Source organism: Alligator mississippiensis, chromosome 1 (assembly GCF_030867095.1).
Source record: "Alligator mississippiensis isolate rAllMis1 chromosome 1, rAllMis1, whole genome shotgun sequence".
Classification (NCBI taxonomy): domain Eukaryota; kingdom Metazoa; phylum Chordata; order Crocodylia; family Alligatoridae; genus Alligator; species Alligator mississippiensis.
The window spans coordinates 222,609,315-222,628,926 of NC_081824.1; the positions used below are offsets into that span (position 1 = coordinate 222,609,315).

A 19,612-nucleotide genomic window follows, 5' to 3' on the forward strand; every position below is an offset into this window, starting at 1 on the left:
TTAATCGTACCTTCATTTCTGACTTGTAGATCCTGATAGCATTATTGAAAAGGCATCCCATTCTGGCATGATCAATCCAAGTCGTCAGTGGCAGGCTTTGAAACAGAACGCAGGTGTCGCCCATTTTGAGTACCAGATCCGTGTGATTTGTGATGAGCACTACTATGGCTTTGGCTGCAACAAGTTTTGTCGCCCAAGGGATGACTTCTTTGGACACCATACGTGCGATCAGAATGGCAACAAAACTTGCTTGGAAGGCTGGATGGGACCGGAATGCAACAAAGGTTTGTAACTTAATATTTGAAGTGTGTGAGATTTATTTGTTTGATTTTAATAGCTTTGTATAGCCTGGAGTATTGGTAGAAGCATATGAAATATTTCACCTCTAGATTGGGCTGATTCTGAGCCATAGAAAAATAATTCCTGTAGGGGAAGTGTCCATGTCACTGCAGTCCCTAACCTGGTGCCTTGCCTAACCTTGGAAGAGGAGTCAAGGATTGACTGGACAAAGAGATGACTTTTTAAAGTGAGGTAGTGGGGAGGATTGGGTTATTCCATGCTACTCTTGTTAAACTAGATTGGTTGATTACTGTGCTGCTGCCCATGTACCTACTGCACCGATAGCAGGATTTACTGTATGGAGCCTTGCATTCATTAAACAAACTTTTCCAAAGTACCTAAATGACTTTTTGAAAATTTGGGCAGATTTTATTTTATAAGCTCCACCTTGAAGCATAGAACAGAAGGGGCCTGAATATAATCTGCACTGTCACCTCCTGCAGTGATTACCTATGTAAATACACCTAAAAACATGGTACCCCTTTAACTTAAGTGAAGACTTCCTTTTTGGAGGTGCAAAGGAAGTGTAAAGAGAGGAGCTGCACTAGAAGGGCTGCAGCAAATTTCAGCCTGTTTCTTTATGTGAGCTGACGTTATCAGCCTTAGACCAGCATTATCATCACGGGAGAAACATATCAACTGGAGGAACTAAACATGGACTTGTCTTGTTGACAAAACACCCAAGTACTTCTAAATCTTGATGCCCAGCATGCTGTGTACATGTGTGTACATGAAGGGGAAAATACGTTGTTTCAACTCACTAGTGTAACACTCATGTGGGTGTGCAAGGGTGGGGTTATTTCACCCTTGAGCGCAGAAGCGGGGGGTTTTTGCTTTATGAAGTGAAATGGCTTCTCTTGCCTCTGAGGCATTCTTTAAAATGGCATTATGTGGGATCTCTTTATAGCTAGCTGTATTAGTGGACTTGGTGGATTTGCTGTCATAAGGCACCACCTACCTCAGCTTCTTTCCAATAGACTTGATACGAGAGACCTGTTAAATCATGGATTTGGTAGGATTACAATGCTAGTTGAAGATTAAAGCATTCCCACAAGTGTGAGAATGCAGGAAATGGACAGCATGCTGATACTTTCCTTTTCTGTATAACTTTTTTTACAGCTATTTGCCGTCAGGGTTGTAGCCCAAAACACGGTTCTTGCAAAATACCAGGAGAGTGCAGGTAAACAAAATGTTTCTGCTAAGTAACTGAATAAATGATGCTGCACAAAATGTGATGATGGTGGGGGTCAGAGGGGAGAGTAAGACTTCCAGATTTTGTAAGGGCCTATTATGCGTACTTGGTTGCACCAAAAGAAGAGCGATGTTTTGTTTTCTTTTTTTTGTTGTTGTTGTTGTTTTTTTTTTTTTTTTTTTTTCAGATAAATGGATAGCTTAGGTTTTGGTGTTTTTGTTTTTTTTTCATTTTTGCAGTGACGCTGCAATGGAAAAACAGTGGTAAATTGCTTCCACAAGTAGTGACTAATTGCTTCTGTGTAAATGGTTCCAATTTCATTTGCTAAAAAAAAACAAAAAACCAAATAACAAAAAAGGGTGGTTACGGGCTTTTCTGCTAGAAGTTCTAACTCAATGGCCTATTACTCCTCTCCCCCTCTTTTATTTCCCCTCCCAAACTCCTTCCATCAATAGGCAAAAGTCAAGCATTCTTTAGAATGGGATTAGTAAAATCTCTTGGTTCCTTTGCTGTTGTGAGCCAGGCTTTGAGTGCTGAGAGGTTAATAGCTGGGATGGAATCTTGTCAGTAGATACTGATGAATGCCGAATTTTGTTGCTGCTGCTTTGAAGTCTCTTCAGTTCTGGCCAGGAGACAATGAAAAGCAGAGTTTAGCCACAACACAACAATTTAACAATTTAAAATTTTTGGAACATCTCAAATTATATGCTGTAGATTTACAATATGGGGAGGGCTTTCTCCCTGATCAATACAGGGTTATTATTGGGTATAGAATTTGAACACTTTATAGGCAAGCTATTAAAAGTTTTTAACTCTTCATGGTGATCACTTAGCGTGGGAGTAAGGGAGAATATGTAGGAAGGCATATGAGTCGGTCAGTATAAGGTTTTTCATGTTTTACAGAGTGAAGTTAGTGGTGTTCTTGAGGTAAAATGTGGATGGGGTTTCAAGAACAGAAAGCTATTTGCATCTTAGCAGGGGTCAGTTTGCATCTTCTTTTGGAGAAAGGGTCTAACTAAAGGCTAGATGCGTCTCCTGAAAAAGAAGCTCTGGGTGATGGGTATTGGTTCATGCGAGTCCTGTGGCCTGTGTTATGCCTTCCTAGGTGAAACAAGATGATTCCAGCAGTCCCTTCTTTCCCTTGGGAATCCATAAAAATGCATTCCTAAGGGAAAGTGCTGACAGCACAACTAAAAAAATTAAATGCATGTGGCTTTGTTTTGTGAGAAGCAGGTGTGAAGCAACAAAAAACATCCCTCAATTTGGTTCTGATGTTTAAGTGCATGGATGTAACTGGGGTTAAATAAAATAAATACATTTAGCTTATACAGCCTAAATAAAATACCCGTTCTTGATATATTATTTATTTATTTTTTTAATTAAAGAACACGCTGCAAGTAGTGTGGGCCAGATGGCGCAAGAAGTATTATCAGCTGAGGCTACCAGTGATTTGTGCTACTGTCTTCAGAATAAACATGCCTTGTAGGGTTGCTGTCTCTAGTCTGAACAACAGGCTTTGTTTCCTGAATTGTTTTTAGGCCTTTCTCTTTCTAAGTCTCTCACCTCCCACTTACTGCCCAGACATGCACTAGTGCTCTTATTTACTCAAGGTGCAACTTTCCCACACTTGATTTGCATAGTTTTAAAACAACACTGCCCTTCTGGTGCTTTCAGATCCTTTTGGCTTGCCAAATGAGTCCCATATCTTTAAAGCAAACGCAGAAATGAGATTTTTATATTCTCTTAAGTTTTGATGAGTCATGTCGTCTATATGTTACAAATGCAACTTGAGTTTAAAAATAACATCCCAGCAGAAACTGCTCTAGGTCCTGGTACATAGACAACTTGCAAATGTACTTAAAATATCCCTTTTCTTTTTGGTGCGAGTAACTTTCTTCAACATGAGCCTGCCAACAAAACCAAATCTACTCATGAATCATTATATAAGCAAAGAAACTTCAGATTTCTCATGAGAAACTGCTTCATACATATTATTAAATGAGAACAAATTCCAGGATTCTGGAACTTTAACTCTTTCCCCCCCCCCTTTTTTAAATATATCCATAGCCCTTGTCTAGTTTTCTTAGATCAGTCCCAAAGTGCAAGCATTAATTAAAAAAATATATATATGCTCGCTCTACAAAGTTCACTGTTACTGCATTTTGTTTCACTGAAGCAAGAGGAAAGGTTTTAAAGTGCTTTGCCTCCTTAATATGGCAGGAATGGAGGCTGCAAAGGGCCCAGGCATTTGGGGAAAACCCGTGGCCTCCGCTATAAAGATTAGTGCATCCTTGCAAGTTGTTGTGTTATACCATGCACTGGTATAACATGAATGGTCCCAAATATGACGTTTTATTACCTTCTTCTCCTTTTCTCTATATCAGAAGATGTTCAGTGAGTTACTTCAGAAAAGGTGGTCTTTCCATGTCCCACCACCCTGTTCTGTTTTTAGCTTGGGTTACAAAAAAACTAAGTTTAGACTAACTTTGTTTTTCATACACACAACTTCATTTGTTTCACCTGAGCTTTGAACAGGCTGATATTGATGCATCTATTTAAAAAAAAAAATCTTTAATTAGGAGGTGGCTGGTCATCTGAGAGTTTTAGAAGGGAAGTTAAACTTACTATTAGCCTTGGGTGATTAGCTATTGGGTAGAGCCCTGTAACGTTTCCCATGAGAAGGACTTACTGGGCAGAGAACAGCTTTTTGAAAAGAAAGCCTAACTGCCTTCTGCGCAGAAGTTTATTTTCATAATTTAGTAATGGCTCAGTGAGTTATTACTGCTGATCACTTACTGCCAGACTCTATTAATGAAATACAGTACTTTAGTAAACCTATGACTTCAGCTACACCCCTCTCTCTTCCCTAGCGTATGTGCATGGTTTTTGTTTTTTTTTAATTCATATGTAAAATCCCTGTTTCATTTTGCTTGAGAGAAACAAGTCCAAAATTAGGCTCCAGTTTGAGGGGGCTGTAATGTGTTAAGTTTCATGCTTGACTTTGCATGGTTTAAGCTGTTTTTCCCCACTATGTTAAAATCTCAGAATAATAGCTGTAGTTAGTTGAAGATTGGCAATATTTCATAACTTAAAAACCAAACTCCATGTGGTGGATAACATTTGGATGGAGAGTGGCTTGTTCTGAAAAACAGTGAGCTCTTAAGTACATGACGAGCCAGTTTGTCATCCCTCCCCCCCCCCCAAAAAAAAATAAATAAACCAAAACAACCAACCCCTACACAAACACACAGACACCCTGCAAATCTAGTATTTGTTCTTTGTTTTTAAAGAAATCCCTTTATCATATGTGGTCTCATAATTTTGTATCAGAAGGCTTCTACCACAATCCAGCACAGGGGGGTAATTTCCGATAACACTAGGATAAGTCGGCTCTATTGCTGTCTCCTACAATGCTGGGAGGTAGTGTTTATGGCTGTGTTTGGTTTCTCTTCCTGTGCACACACTATGGCTAAAGTGCCTGGGTCATTGCAGTCCTGAGGGAGGGCTAGATAACCATTGTTCCCATTGCCTTTTTTTTTCAAATTTATAATCCATTCTGTCAAAATCCAGAGATTGATTTGTAGTATACACCCACCCTCTCGGCCACATTTGTGTGAGCTTCAGAATAGAGTAGCATTGTGTTGAATGGTCCCACGCTGGTTCTCTCAGAACAGTTATTCTTTTGTGAGGAGGGCTGGCTTCAGAGACCTTGGCGAAACCGCTAAGATGTTTGTTTACAAGAAACCCTCAAACAAACCTTGAATGGCTTTCCACCCTCCCCCTCCTCCCCCCCCCAAAAAATCTTACTTAACCTTGGGAGTTTTGCAGTTACTTTTTGTCTTCAAAAGTAATTCCAAGTTTTTGTTTCCATGCTCTCTCTTTTTTTATTATTAAGGTGTCAGTATGGATGGCAAGGCCAGTACTGCGATAAGTGCATTCCACACCCAGGATGTGTCCATGGCACCTGCAATGAACCATGGCAATGCCTCTGTGAAACCAACTGGGGTGGTCAGCTCTGTGACAAAGGTATGCTAATCTTGCAGATAGCCAAGGGTAAAACTTGAATTTTAATGCTGGCAGCTAGCATTGAGAGAGAGCATCCAGAACGTGGCAGGGTTTTTGTCCTTTGGCTGGGTTTTTTAGCCTCTTCCCCCCCCAGCCATGCACCGGTTGTTAGCATACAGGCTTCGCTTTGCTCTGTGTTGGCCTGCCGTTGTGCACAGGGCACATTCTGTGAAAGGATTTAGAGTAACTGAACAAAACCCTTTCTGTTCAGCTCTTACCATTCTGCTCCTTGTGTACAGATCTTAACTACTGTGGAACTCGCCTGCCTTGTTTGAATGGTGGTACCTGCAGCAACACGGGGCCTGACAAATATCAGTGTTCCTGCCCTGAGGGTTACTCGGGACAGAACTGCGAAATTGGTAAGTGCCCTGATTCTCAAGGGCTGATTGCTACCAATTAGCTTCCTGTCAGCTCCGGGTAGCTATCTTGGTCTCGTTCTGCCTCGCCTAGGAAGTTTGGATTTGTAATATTACTAAGGTGGTGGCTGTTAAAGGCTGGCTGATAAGGTCTAAGCTCACTCTCACTCTGTGCTGAGTGACTGATATCTGCTAAATCAAACTCCTGATGACTCTTAATGACTTCTCTAGCATTCTTGCTGCAGTTGGTGTGAGCTCTAACTTGGCTCCTGCTCAGACAGAAAAGTCCATGGTATGTTGATCAGGTCAGCTTAGCATGAAAGATGACTTCCTGCCAGTTTCATACTGTGTGAAACCAAAAGCTACTAAATGAGAATGAGATGTAGTGGCAGCTGTGCTGGTGGCCCAAGCGCAGGGCTGTGCAGGGGGAGTGGCAAGTGGGTCTTGTTGGCAGTGACTGCTCATACTCCTGGACTTTACCAGACCTGACATGGCTGTATGTTTTGGTGTAGCGGAACATGCCTGCCTTTCTGATCCTTGTCACAATGGAGGAAGCTGCCTTGAAACCTCAACTGGATTTGAATGTATGTGTTCACCAGGCTGGGCTGGACCAACTTGCACTGATAGTAAGTACTGTTGTTGGGGGGAGTTTGCAATAAGCTCATAAATGTTTATCCTTCCCTAACTCTTGCTACTCACAACCTAGGAGGGAAGGAAGCTTTTTAACCCTTCTGCAACATTTTTTTTGTTTGTGCTGGCTTTTAATGACCATTCATATTGTGATGCTTTGCCTCCTTTCATATACGTGAGGTTCTTTCATACAGCTCTGTTAGCGCTTTTGCACCCTTCTCTCAACAGATCTTATTGGCAACTGTGTATTTGCCAAGATTTTGATATCCTGAACTAAGCTAAGTCTTTCCTCCTGCCCTCTTTTTGCAGACATTGATGATTGTTCTCCAAATCCCTGTGGCCATGGAGGAACCTGCCAAGATCTAGTTGGTGAATTTAAGTGCATCTGCCCACCTCAGTGGACTGGTAAAACTTGCCAGCTTGGTAAGTATTGTATTACTCTTTATTGAAAACTATTCTGCAAAACTGCTACTGTAGAATTTGCGTACCAGGGAATCAGTCCTGCAGGTCCTTAAGAGTGTGTTGGGCTCCAGGCATGTGAAGACTTCTTTTACAGTCTCCAGGCCTGTTGAGAGGCTTAACATTCAGAACATGTAGCAGTGTTCTCAGGATTTTGGGCCTAAGTCACCCTTTATAGAATGACTTCCTAATTGAGTTGCATCATTGACCATACTGGCTATTGCAGAAAAACAGTTCCCAAGTTTACTAAGCCTAATAGAGGTACTTTAAATTGTAGGTGAACTAGTTTTGTGTGTACCCGTGCTGGTCTGTCCCTTCTTCATGCACCCTCCCCCACCTCTATGTTCTCTTTCCTTCCTTTGGCTTTGTGAGAAACTTCTGTATCTTCTTAGTTATGTCAAATCCTCCAGACCAAGGAGTTCACAGCTGGGCTCCAAAATGTGGATGATATCATGAAGAATGAGCTGTCTGCATTCTTCATGCTGCGTATTAATCCCAGTGACCAGGGTGCAGTGCTCCTTTGAAATGCTGGCCCAAGTCTCCAGTTTTTTTTGATACTTTAACATGATGCTTAGTGAGTGGCTGGGTAATTATTGATTAATTAGTGTAGCCAGTGTGCTGTAATTCGAGAGGAATTGAAGGGGACCTTGGGGACTCCTGTTGGGTAGCCTTTTATTCTGTTCAGTCTTCCTAATCCATTTTTACATTCTAAGTTGCTTTCTGAGCTTTAAATGAACTCCTGATTATTACTGTGAAAACAAAAAGTAGACTCTTTCCCCTCCTGCTGCATCCACAGCTCAACACTGTCCATTCAAACTGTTTTTCAGATGCGAATGAATGTGAGGGCAAACCTTGTGTCAATGCCAACTCCTGCAGGAATCTGATTGGTAGCTACTATTGCGACTGCATTGATGGCTGGTCTGGCCAGAATTGTGATATAAGTAAGCATCTCTGTGCATTCTATACCTAAAGGGGAAATGTTGCTATACAATCCACTGAATCCTGAGCTGTGCTTTAAATGGTGAGCCAGCCAGCAGCAGTTGGTGGTGTTTTAAGAAAGGGAGTAGTTGGTCTGGAATGAGAATACACAGTTTTATCAAAGTCATTAGTCCTTAGCATGGCTATATTCTGATAAGCTGACCTAAACAATGATGTGAAGTTTCACTAGCTCCACTGGAAGAATTGCTGAATGTTCCCACCCATTATAATAACCTTATCTTGAGGAAGGCATGCAGGAAACTTGACAAAAGGTTTATCTAGCTGGACTTTGAGAGACACTAGCTCATTTGTAGCTCATATAAATGCTTTGTTTGCCTCCTAAAAGTGTGCTAATTTTTATTGCAGATATTAATGATTGTCTTGGACAGTGTCAGAATGGAGGATCCTGTCGAGTAAGTCAGCCTGATTTTTAATTGGTTGTTAATGCAGGTGTTGAAATCAAGATGCTTTAGTCTGCATGGGCCAAGTATACAACAGGTGTAAAATAGCATGCAGAGTCAAGGGAGTCTTGTCATTTAACAGCAGCTGAGGTTCTGGCTCTTTTGAGGAGGAAAGAAAGGTGGGGGTAGGTAGCATATACTTTTTTGCAGCAAATGACTCATCTTCTCCACTACTGCCACCAGTGAACTATTGGCTGGCCTTGTTTATTGTAAAGCTCATCTAACTGTATGTGAACAGTAAACCTGGCTGCTCCAGTTTTAAATCTGGCTTAACATATCCCACTGAGAAATTTAAGAATGTAAACAAATACCTTTTTTCCTAAATACTCTTGCCTGGTTTAACTTCAGCTGAAGTTTCTTATGACAGCTTTTGGCCTATTAAAGGTGATAAGTTTTTGGAGCTTAAAAAAAATTCTACTAACTTTTAAATGCTGTCTTGTTCATTCCTAGGATTTGGTTAATGGCTACCGATGTCTCTGTCCACCTGGTTATGCAGGAGATCACTGTGAGAGAGACATTAATGAATGTGCAAGCAACCCTTGCTTGAATGGTGGCCACTGTCAGGATGAGATCAATGGATTTCAGTGTTTGTGTCCTGCTGGTTTCTCGGGAAACCTCTGTCAGGTGAGCGTGGGTGAAAGGCATGTCCCAGATAACAGAGTTCTCACAAGCACTTTTTGATTCTGTATGCTGAATACCTCATGTCCAGTGACCCGTATGACAGGCATACTTTCTATATAGCTGCTTGCCAAGGAAGTGCTTGTGAAAAACCTTGTGGTGGCTGAAAACTCGTTTAAACAGCTCGCAAGTGTTCGCGTGTCAAGTTTTGTTGCATGCTGACTATTAACCTTCAGTGGCTGTTTAATATCAGAATGCTGTCTGCCAAAGCTACTGGAAGTATAACTGTACTCTCTGCATTGTGTACAATTAATAGAGGCAGCAGATAAAAAGGTCAGATTCCACAGTGTCTGCAGCCTGTAGCAGTGAGAAGAGCAATAATAAAACCTCTGTTTCACTCAGCTTCCCCCCTTCTCCCCCTGTCATTTATAGTTGGACATAGATTATTGTGAGCCCAACCCTTGCCAGAATGGCGCCCAGTGCTTCAATCTTGCCACAGACTACTACTGTAACTGCCCTGAAGATTATGAGGGAAAGAATTGCTCCCACCTGAAAGACCACTGCCGCACTACTCCTTGTGAAGGTACGTGTTAGTCTCGAATGACAGCTGCGTCAATAATGCTTTTGACTCATTTCCCAGGATAAGGCTTGGTGGGGCCAGTTCAACCTTGAGGTCAAAATCTGAATGCTGCATTTGCGTTATGCAGCTGAGTTTGGCCCTGTGTTTTACCCCAATACACGAGAAAAATGTTCTGTTCGTGATTATGGTTATCTAAGAGATGCTTTATGCCTGCTTCTCAATCATAGTTGCATGCACCTTAGATCAGACCCGGAAGCCTCCAAACTCTCTTGTGGCTCAGAAGATTAAATGGAAATTAGTTGCAAATATTTACTCTAATGTAACAAGTGCAGTTAGTCACCGTACAATCTCAATGTAGGTAATTACTATGAGACCTAGGTACTTGCAGGTTGCAAGAAGCCAGCCTGCTTGGTAATGTGATGAAGTGGGCAGTCCTCAGCTCTATCTCTCTCCTTCTGCAGTCATTGACAGTTGTACAGTGGCAGTGGCTTCTAACAACACACCAGAAGGGGTTCGCTATATTTCTTCAAATGTCTGCGGTCCCCATGGGAAGTGCAAGAGCCAAGCAGGGGGAAAATTCACTTGCGAGTGCAATAAAGGCTTTACTGGCACCTACTGCCATGAAAGTAAGAACTTACAATGCTTATCTTTTTGGTTCTGACCTCAAGTTTGCTATTAGAAAATGACATGTCCCTTCCTCTGAGACCGTATAAGGCTTTCCTGTGACGCAGTGGACCGTGGAACTCTACTTTAGGGTCCTTCTTGGGCACGGCATATTGGCGTTCCCAAGACCCGGGTGGGGGGGTGTTAGTATAACAAACCAGCTGTCCTTGAATTGTATGATTTTCAAACCTTGTGTATTCAAGAGCTGAGGTGTTTTTAATGGTTGGTTTTACCCTAGGTTTTATGGGCTCTTTAAAAGCTCTGTTACAAAGAATATACTGTTACAAAAGCAATTGCTGGCTGTTTCACCTTTATCTTGTGTCTATTGTGTCCACGCTTTTGTCAGTGTATAGAAATGGAGTTTGTCTTTTGACAGCAAAGCAAGTTATATAAGAAGGCTTGCTAACTGTACTGAGGCAGATTTTCTTCAATCTGTTGCAGATATTAATGACTGCGAAAGCAACCCCTGTAAAAATGGTGGCACCTGCATTGATGGTATCAACTCCTACAAATGCATCTGTAGCGATGGATGGGAAGGAAATTACTGTGAAACAAGTAAGTTAACCTTCTTGAAACTGAAGACAAGGTATCGTGGAGCAGTGTCTGAAAGCAAAGCCTGGACATACAGGGCTGTGTCATGTTCTACCCATGAGGTGTCTAAGTGGCGCCTGGATGCCTTTGCCCAAGTGAATCTGTTCTACCCTGTTTGCTGCAAAACTACTAATGCAGAAGGTGGATGGTTCTTCCTCCTTCTCACAGCCTTGAGAATATCACAAAAAAGCCTAGATGAAGGGATATTACAAAACGAGATGCATTTTTAATTTGTTTTCTTCAGGCATTCGAGCAGGGTTGAAATTGGCATCTAAAGTCTAAGCAAGATCTCAAGTTCTACTTGGAGGATTAAGTGGAATAGGATCTGCCTATATTGTGCTGTCTTAGTTATGATATGTACTCTTTATCTGATCTTGAGATTCAAAGCCCAGTGAGGTTGGTGTTATCTTTCCATTGAGTTTGATGGACTTTGAATCTGAGCAAGTGCTTTAAGAACCTTACAGCTTTGCTATGTCTGGAAGATGAAGAGGAACTCTTTATGAATTGGGTAGGACTGAGAAACTAGCAAATAACTGCAGTTATTAGCAGAGTTGACAATAGAATTTGCTGCCCAGTCTTGCACCATTAATACTAGACAACTCACCATAGGAAAAAGTTAATACAAGTAAACCCTCTATTCTTAAAAAATAACACATGCCCTTCTGTCTGCTGTGACAGGTAAAATGGGGGAGAAGAGTTCTTAACTGCTAGCTTTTTACTCGCTGTTCAGTAAAATCCATGTCATAATCAGCAATTAGGATGTTAGGCCTTTCCCCTTTTTCATTTCACTAGCTCTTATCTTTGGGAACTGGAGTGATGTTTGCCCTGAATGAAATGAAAATGAGCTGGGGGGCAGGGGACGCTGTTACTGAATATACATGACGTCTGTGGTAGCAGTTAAAATATTCAAGCACTTAATCCAGAACTGAGACTTGAGGCCAAAATCAGGGATCTGGCACTATGCTTCCATCAAGCATTAAGTAGTTTATAGTGGCTGCAAGCATTCCTTAGGTCTCACTTTCCCTCTTTTTATACTTCCAGATATTAATGACTGCAGTAAAAACCCTTGCCACAATGGAGGGACTTGCCGAGACTTGGTTAATGACTTTTTCTGTGAATGTAAAAATGGGTGGAAAGGAAAGACTTGCCACTCGCGTAAGTTGCAGTTCTTGTATGTTTAAAGTAATGTTAAATGTGCTGCGTTGTGTTGTGTTGTGTTAGTGGAGCAGTGAAACTGAGGCTGGTTTGCTCTTCCTAGGTGATAGCCAGTGTGATGAGGCTACATGCAATAATGGAGGAACATGTTATGATGAGGGAGACACTTTCAAGTGCATGTGTCCTGCAGGATGGGAAGGAGCCACTTGTAATATAGGTAACCAGGACTTGTAGTATCTAGGGGTAGATGCATCCCTGAATCTGTAACCTTGGCATCCCCCTTTGCCTGATCTTAGTGTGACTTAAAGGAAAAATAACTTACCTCTACCTTCTTGTGTTCTGTTATAGCAAGAAACAGCAGTTGCCTGCCAAGCCCCTGCCATAATGGTGGTACCTGTGTAGTCAGCGGGGATTCCTTTACTTGTGTCTGCAAAGAAGGCTGGGAAGGACCAACTTGCACTCAGAGTAAGTCTCTCTGCTTGAACTTTTCTAAAGTGTTGCCTGACAAGAACATTAGCTCATCCTGTTGCCCTCTGAGTGTCAAGATTGAAACCAGAAGGGGAGAACTGTTTGATGTAGGCTTTAGCATCACCTGAATCTTTGCTTTTAATGACATTATATGATAGAGCCTTGACCTGGGCATGAGAAAGTTGCAAGTGAGTTAAGTGGAGACAGATGTTGTCTTGTTTTCTCCTGCATTCTTCTTCTACCAGCAGCCCTGTCTGCTTCCATTCACTTCTTCCTTTTTATATTCTTTACAAGGATCTTTTCCTGTGTACATGTGTTCCACAGTGTAGTTAACAAATTTTGTGGTGGAAGCCTGGAATCAATTTAACTGAGCATTTTGGCATATTTTTGCAAAAGTTTAAGCCAAATGTAGCTCAAGCATTGTAGGAATTTAGTCATTCTTTACTGATGACAACATTTACTCCAGCCCTGGTTCGTATGTTAATGGATGTCTGTCTTGCTTTCTGCAGATACAAATGATTGCAGTCCTCATCCTTGGTAAGTGTTGTGACTTGGATATGTTACTCATCCTTTGCCTTTGGCATCTTTTTGCATTAGAACTGTTCACTTGTCTTTTTTCACCAAACAGTGAAACCTACTATGGCTAAGTGATACCTCTTTTTCCTGTCCTTTTTAGTTATAATAGTGGGACTTGTGTGGATGGAGATAACTGGTACCGCTGTGAATGCGCTCCAGGCTTTGCAGGCCCAGACTGTCGGATAAGTAAGTATTACCATGTAACTCCAACTTGATCCTGACCTAATAATTATTTAAATATGTGCTGCCACAAAATACCAGAGTTTTTGAATCTGGTATGCAAATCTGTCCAGCCCTATTATTTGTCCATATCTGGTATGCCTGATTTATAGCTGGCTGAAAAAATGCTCAGTGAAAATGTAGAGAAAGTATTAGATGCACTTTAGCCTAAAAAAGTCTGAGCCCAGCTGGGAGGAGTATGGTGTTAGTCCTCCCCTGTTAGGAGATGGTCTGTGGCAGACTTTCTGTTTGAGAGTGAAGGATGCTAGTTAAAATCCCTGTCAACTAATAATAATCTGCCTCCAGGCACTGATTTGGTTCCTGTTTTCTCTGTAATGTAATAATAGTTATAGGTAGGAAGATACCAACATTTTAATAACACAGCTATGAAAATAGAATTGTTCCTAGCCATAGTGTAATTGAAAGGGGTTTAATGTCCATGTATTAAATATAACTGTGTTGACTAATCTGGACCGTGCCAGAGGAAGGTGAGCATATCTATCTAGCAAAGAATGTGTCCTTGTCCCTGAAGGGCTTTTTAAGTAGTCAGACCATGGTCAAGTTATGATCTGGATTTACAGCACTGTAAACCTGGGCTAACTGCAGTGACTTCAAACAAATTTACTCCAGAATTGCAGTGGTATAACAGAAATCAGAATCCAGATATGAAAAGAGAATATAAGGCTACAGCTGTCTTGTGTGTACTCTCACACTCACCTGTATGGATAGCTGTTTAATGGGTGCAACTCCCCCCCCCCCCCTTCTTTATCACAGATATCAATGAATGCCAGTCTTCACCCTGTGCTTTTGGAGCTACATGCATTGATGAAATTAACGGCTACCGCTGCATCTGTCCGCCTGGTCGTAGTGGCCCAAGATGCCAAGAAGGTATTCCAAGCAGCCTACAGTATATGTTTCCAGATTCAGTTCATTTACATGCTAGCAACTGTAATAAGAGCATACATAGTAAAGGAATGGAAAAGTTCTTGCACTCAACTAGATTTTATGAAATGGAAAGGGATCGGAAAATGTGGTAGGGCAGGCTTAGAGTAGAGCAAACTGTTTAAGAATCCATCTCCCTTTCTCACAGTTACAGGAAGGCCTTGTATTACCAACGGGCGTGTGACAGCAGATGGTACTAAATGGGACGACAACTGTAATACCTGTCAGTGTTTGAATGGAAAGGTCACGTGCTCTAAGGTAGTCTTGCTGTACTTTGAGTTGCATTTGTTTTCTCCTGTACACCCCTGACTGTACACTCATAAAATACTCGCTCTCTTCCAGGTTTGGTGTGGGCCTACACCTTGTCTAATCCATGCTAAAGGTCATGAGTGCCCAGCTGGACACACCTGTAATCCTATTAAGGATGACCACTGCTTTACACATCCCTGTGCTGCAATGGGTGAATGCTGGCTTTCAAATCAGCCACCAGTGAAGTCCAAATGTAATTCAGACTCTTATTACCAGGACAACTGTGCCAACATTACATTTACCTTCAATAAAGAGATGATGTTGCCGGTGGGTAACTTGAAATAAAAAAGCTCCTATAACAAAAAGTAGACTGGCATTGCATGAAACAAGTGATCTGACAATCATCTTCCTCAAATTCAGTAATAGGAGATTAATCTCATTTTTTAATTAAAACGTGCAGTCTAAAGACCCGTGTACTCTCTGCTGGGCTTTATCTCAGTAGTGGAAGAGCAACCAAGAGCTTGTTGTACAGTGCTCTGTTTAAGGAATAAGTCTGTATCTTAAATTGTAACTCATAAGACTCTTTTTTTTTTGTATTGCTAGGGTCTTACCACTGAGCATATTTGCAGTGAACTGAGAAAGCTTAACATTTTGAAGAATGTTTCTGTTGAATATTCCATCTACATCACCTGTGAGCCTTCACGCTTAGCAAACAATGAAATACATGTTGCGATAGTAAGTACTCACCTTTAAACACTTGTTAAATTGCTATATATGTAATGGGGATGCACTGAATTAATTTTAAGCTTTGTCAGCACTTGGAATGGAAATTATAAACCTTGCCAATTCCTTTGAATGGGAGAGGGGTATCAATGTTTGGTCTACAACATGCTTGAAAATTAACATCGGGTTGCAACTGTGATTAGTTAAAGTAGCAAAACCGGTTTCCATTTATAACACCACATAAGCACTTGTTAGTGTCTTCTAAAATGATATGGGCTGAAACTTCTCATGCTTGGCCTGCCTCTACCAGTAACAGGAGTTTTAGCTGGAAAATTCTGGGAAGTGCTCTGCTTTATGGTTACAAAAGTTTGGTTTTTATAGTGGTTATTAATGCCACTTAAGTGTATGATAGTTAACTGTACTCCTTCCCTTATAGTCAGCTGAAGACATTCGGGAGAATGAAAACCCAATCAAGGAAATCACCGATAAAATTATTGACCTTGTCAGTAAACGTGATGGAAACAACACGCTAATTGCTGCAGTTGCAGAAGTTAGAGTACAAAGGCGACCAACTAAAAACAAGACAGGTATGATGGTTTTGGGTTTGGGGTTTGTTTGGGGTTTTTTTTTTTGGGGGGGGGGGGGGGTTGGTTTGGTTTTTGTCTCATATTGAGGCTTCATCTCTGGTCAAGTTAGAAGGCTTATCTTCGTGTTGTAGCTTGGTGGGGGAAAGGAGGGAGGGATTGTGCCAGGCTGTTGGAAAGGAGACCTTTTACTTGCTTCCCTTTCTCCTCCCTGCCACATGGATTGCACCATAAGAAAAAGGAATAAAAATACCAAGATGAAGCATTTCCTGGCTTCTGAAAGTGATAACTCCCAATTACTATCTGATGGCTGCTAGTACCCTGATTTAACTGAACTAAATGTTCTGTCTCAAGATCATAGCGGATGTATTTGCCACATAACACCCTCCAATAATTAACATTTTTGTTGACAGTCTCTGAGAGATCAAGGATTTTGCTGGATTTGGAGCCAGTTACCCTCGGCTGAAGAACTATTCCCTCTAGGCCAGGGTCTTTGGCAGGGTACTGTAGAGAAGTTTGCATTACCACTGACTGCAAGCTGTTGGTTTTGTGGAGAAAAGGAAGACTTCCCTAGCATCTAGTGCTGTTGGCATAGTCTTGTGCTAGCTCCACTTGGAATATTTTTTTAATCTTTAAGAGACAAGAATATTCCCTTAAGAACAGCGTGAGAAGGCAGCTTAGAAATTGAGGGTGGCTGTTGTTGTTTGTTTGGTAGTCTGCTTTAACTAAAGGACTTCATTTGCAAGGTTAATTGGTCTCATATCTGTCTTTCAGATTTCTTGGTGCCATTGCTGAGCTCCGTCTTAACAGTAGCCTGGATCTGTTGCTTGGTAACAGCCTTTTATTGGTGCATTCGAAAACGCAGAAAGCAGAGCAGCCACACTCACACGGCATCAGATGACAACACCACAAACAACGTGAGGGAGCAGCTGAATCAGATAAAAAACCCCATTGAGAAACACGGAGCCAATGCTGTCCCTATCAAAGACTACGAAAACAAAAACTCTAAAATTGCCAAAATAAGGACACACAATTCAGAGGTAGAGGAAGACGACATGGACAAGCATCAACAGAAGGCCCGATTTGCCAAACAGCCAGCATACACACTGGTAGACAGAGATGAAAAGCCACCCAACAGTACGCCTACGAAACACCCAAACTGGACAAATAAACAAGACAACAGAGACTTGGAAAGTGCGCAAAGTTTAAATCGAATGGAATACATTGTATAGCAGTTGGTGAGGTGCTGCCATGCAGGGCCTTTGAATATCATTATAAAGGCACTCTGAGCTTGTAGTTCTTTAAACTGTTGTGTAATATTTGAGTCTAAGGCTATTATTTACTTAGAATCCCTGTGTTAATTTAAGTTTTGACAAGCTGGCTTACACTGGCAATGATAGTTGCTGTGGTTGGCTGGGAATACCAAGTGCTGCATTTCACATCTATGCAAAACTAGTCAAAAGTGCCCTAATGGTAAATTCAGCTGTAGCTGATACATCACAGAAATGTTTCATAAGGTATTGCATAGACTTATTAGCTCTTCTTTAGCATTTACCTTTTTTTTTGGTCAGATGTCCCAATTTATACAGTTTCGTAGAATAATACATTTTATTTATATTTATTGACGCTGAGTTTTTTGTATATTGGTTTTATGGTGACGTACAACTAGTTCTGTATTTGAAAGTGCCTTTGCAGCTCAGAACCACAGCAACTATCAAGAAAGTTTATTATTTATTTTTTTTTATTGTATTTTTGTTGGGGGTGGGAGGGGAGGAACTCAATGTCAGCAGTTGCTGGTAAATGAAGAATTTAAAGAGGAAAATGTGTCAAAAATAGAAGTTTGTATAGATATGTAAATAATTCTTTTTTTATTAATCGCTGTGTATATTTGATTTATTAACTTAATAATCAAGAGCCTTAAATATCATTCCTTTTTATTTATATGTATGTGTTTAGAGTTGAAGGTTTTTGATAGCGTTGTAAGCTTGTGGCTTCTTTATTTTGAATTTATTTTCTTGTTACATGTTGCCTATATGCCAAAATTAATGTGTTCTAAAAATAGTTTATTTTTAACAATAGGACGGGCTCTCATGCCTTGATGCTGGTTTTTGTACAAATGTCAAACGTTTGAAACACCTTCCATAGTATCACTTTAAGACTATTTGTAAGTACTGACTGAGGCAGTTTTAGATAATTAGACTAGAACTTTTTTTTTTGTTTTGCTGCTTTAGACTTGAAAGAGTGACAGGCAGATAATCTGCTACAAAGCAGTTTAAGGGAACAAAACGGAGCTATGACTTTATGTAGATGAAATGTGAGTGGTTGCATGTAATTAAGATATCAAATTAGCGTGTGAAGTTGGAAGCACAGAAATCTTATTTTGTAAATTCTGATTTTTTTTTCACCATGAATATGTAATACTGAACCACTTGTAGATTTGATTTTTTTTTTTTTTTTTTTTGTAATCTACTGCATTTAGGGAGTATTCTAATAAGCTAGTTGTTGAATACTTGAACAGTAGAATGTCCAGTAAGATCACTGTGTAGATTTGCCATAGATTACACTGCCCGCCATAACAAGTGAGGAAATCAAAGTGCTATTACAACATTAAAGATCAAAAAAGGCTTATAAACATAGTAATCTCATTGGTTAACCACTGAGATCATGAAAGATACCTTGTATTGTGATATTAGTGTTATATGAAAATGCATCTTTGATGTGTTGTTCCTGGCAATAAATCTTGAAAAGTAATATTTATTAAATTTTTTGTATGAAAACAGAAAACAGCGTGGCTGTTATTGAGCTTTGAGGCACTTTTAGCTAGCTGCATGCCCAAAAGTAAGGGTAGCTAAGGTGTGACAGATTGTTGGGATCAGCAACGTTGAGCTGTGTATTCAGGGCCTGATTCAAATACTGCTAAAGACCATGGAAGGGCTCCCAGTGAATTTTGTAAACCTTTAAGTTGGGCACATGCTGACAAGGAATATTGTGTTAAAATGACTTCTGCAAAGTAGGTATCATTGAAAGCTTCCACACTTGTCAGCTTTGGGAGCTATGCTCCTTATCTCTGGTTTCTCCATGTCATCAAAGGAGGACTGAGTACAAGTGATGCTGGATTGTGGGGAAGTCTTAACCTAACTTCAGTGTTATGCTTTGTTTTAACCTTCCTTTGGAAATGGTAAGTGGTCCAAGTTGAATGCATGCTTTTTTTTTTTTTTTTTATATGTAACTTGTTGCAGCATCAGGGATGCTGATCTTTTAAAGCTGCTTTTCTGTCCCTACTATTGCTTCATACTGAACTGACTCTACTATTGGTTACAAAAAATGGAATTACTCCACCATACTCCCTGGAATGACTTGAATTTTAGGCTAGTATAAGATTCAGTGCCTGTGACCAGTTACAGAAATTTGTCACGCTATGAACATTGTATTGTTACCCTGTATATTGTATGGTGGTTGACACCAGTGCACAGAACATGTAAAATGCTGCCATTCTGAATTTGGTAGTGGGCTGACTATAAAACAGCAGCACACTGTTCGGGGTAATGGAGAAACAGATCTATTGTTCTTGTAATGCTGCCTTCTAAAAAAGACAACTCCTTGTATAGAGTAAGGGATAATGCAACATGAGAACTGCATAATATGTAAGCTTATGTACAGAATTAAACAGAGAGAGATTACCAACACCTTTCCCCATGCTTCTTTAAACAGCACTTAGATCTGTTGAATGATACTGGCAGAATACAGAACTCCTATTTTCTAAT

General features: G+C 40.6%; 1 protein-coding gene across 2 annotated transcripts in view; it reads left to right on the forward strand.

The window, feature by feature from the left end:
* The window catches only part of JAG1 (jagged canonical Notch ligand 1), a 38,610-nt gene extending 19,076 nt beyond the window's left edge, over positions 1–19,534 (forward strand). For both annotated transcript variants that reach the window (XM_059720154.1, XM_014595023.3), the window contains exons 4-26: positions 30–284; positions 1,459–1,519; positions 5,427–5,557; positions 5,836–5,955; positions 6,465–6,578; positions 6,892–7,005; positions 7,869–7,982; positions 8,386–8,432; positions 8,931–9,104; positions 9,531–9,681; positions 10,140–10,304; positions 10,783–10,896; positions 11,974–12,087; positions 12,191–12,304; positions 12,436–12,552; positions 13,065–13,092; positions 13,232–13,317; positions 14,125–14,238; positions 14,441–14,550; positions 14,635–14,868; positions 15,145–15,276; positions 15,701–15,851; positions 16,623–19,534. In XM_059720154.1, coding sequence (XP_059576137.1) covers positions 30–284; positions 1,459–1,519; positions 5,427–5,557; positions 5,836–5,955; positions 6,465–6,578; positions 6,892–7,005; positions 7,869–7,982; positions 8,386–8,432; positions 8,931–9,104; positions 9,531–9,681; positions 10,140–10,304; positions 10,783–10,896; positions 11,974–12,087; positions 12,191–12,304; positions 12,436–12,552; positions 13,065–13,092; positions 13,232–13,317; positions 14,125–14,238; positions 14,441–14,550; positions 14,635–14,868; positions 15,145–15,276; positions 15,701–15,851; positions 16,623–17,080 — 3,218 coding nt within the window. In that variant the 3' untranslated portion in view covers positions 17,081–19,534. The remainder of the gene's footprint in view (positions 1–29; positions 285–1,458; positions 1,520–5,426; positions 5,558–5,835; positions 5,956–6,464; positions 6,579–6,891; positions 7,006–7,868; positions 7,983–8,385; positions 8,433–8,930; positions 9,105–9,530; positions 9,682–10,139; positions 10,305–10,782; positions 10,897–11,973; positions 12,088–12,190; positions 12,305–12,435; positions 12,553–13,064; positions 13,093–13,231; positions 13,318–14,124; positions 14,239–14,440; positions 14,551–14,634; positions 14,869–15,144; positions 15,277–15,700; positions 15,852–16,622) is intronic.
* The last annotated feature ends 78 nt before the right edge of the window (positions 19,535–19,612 follow it).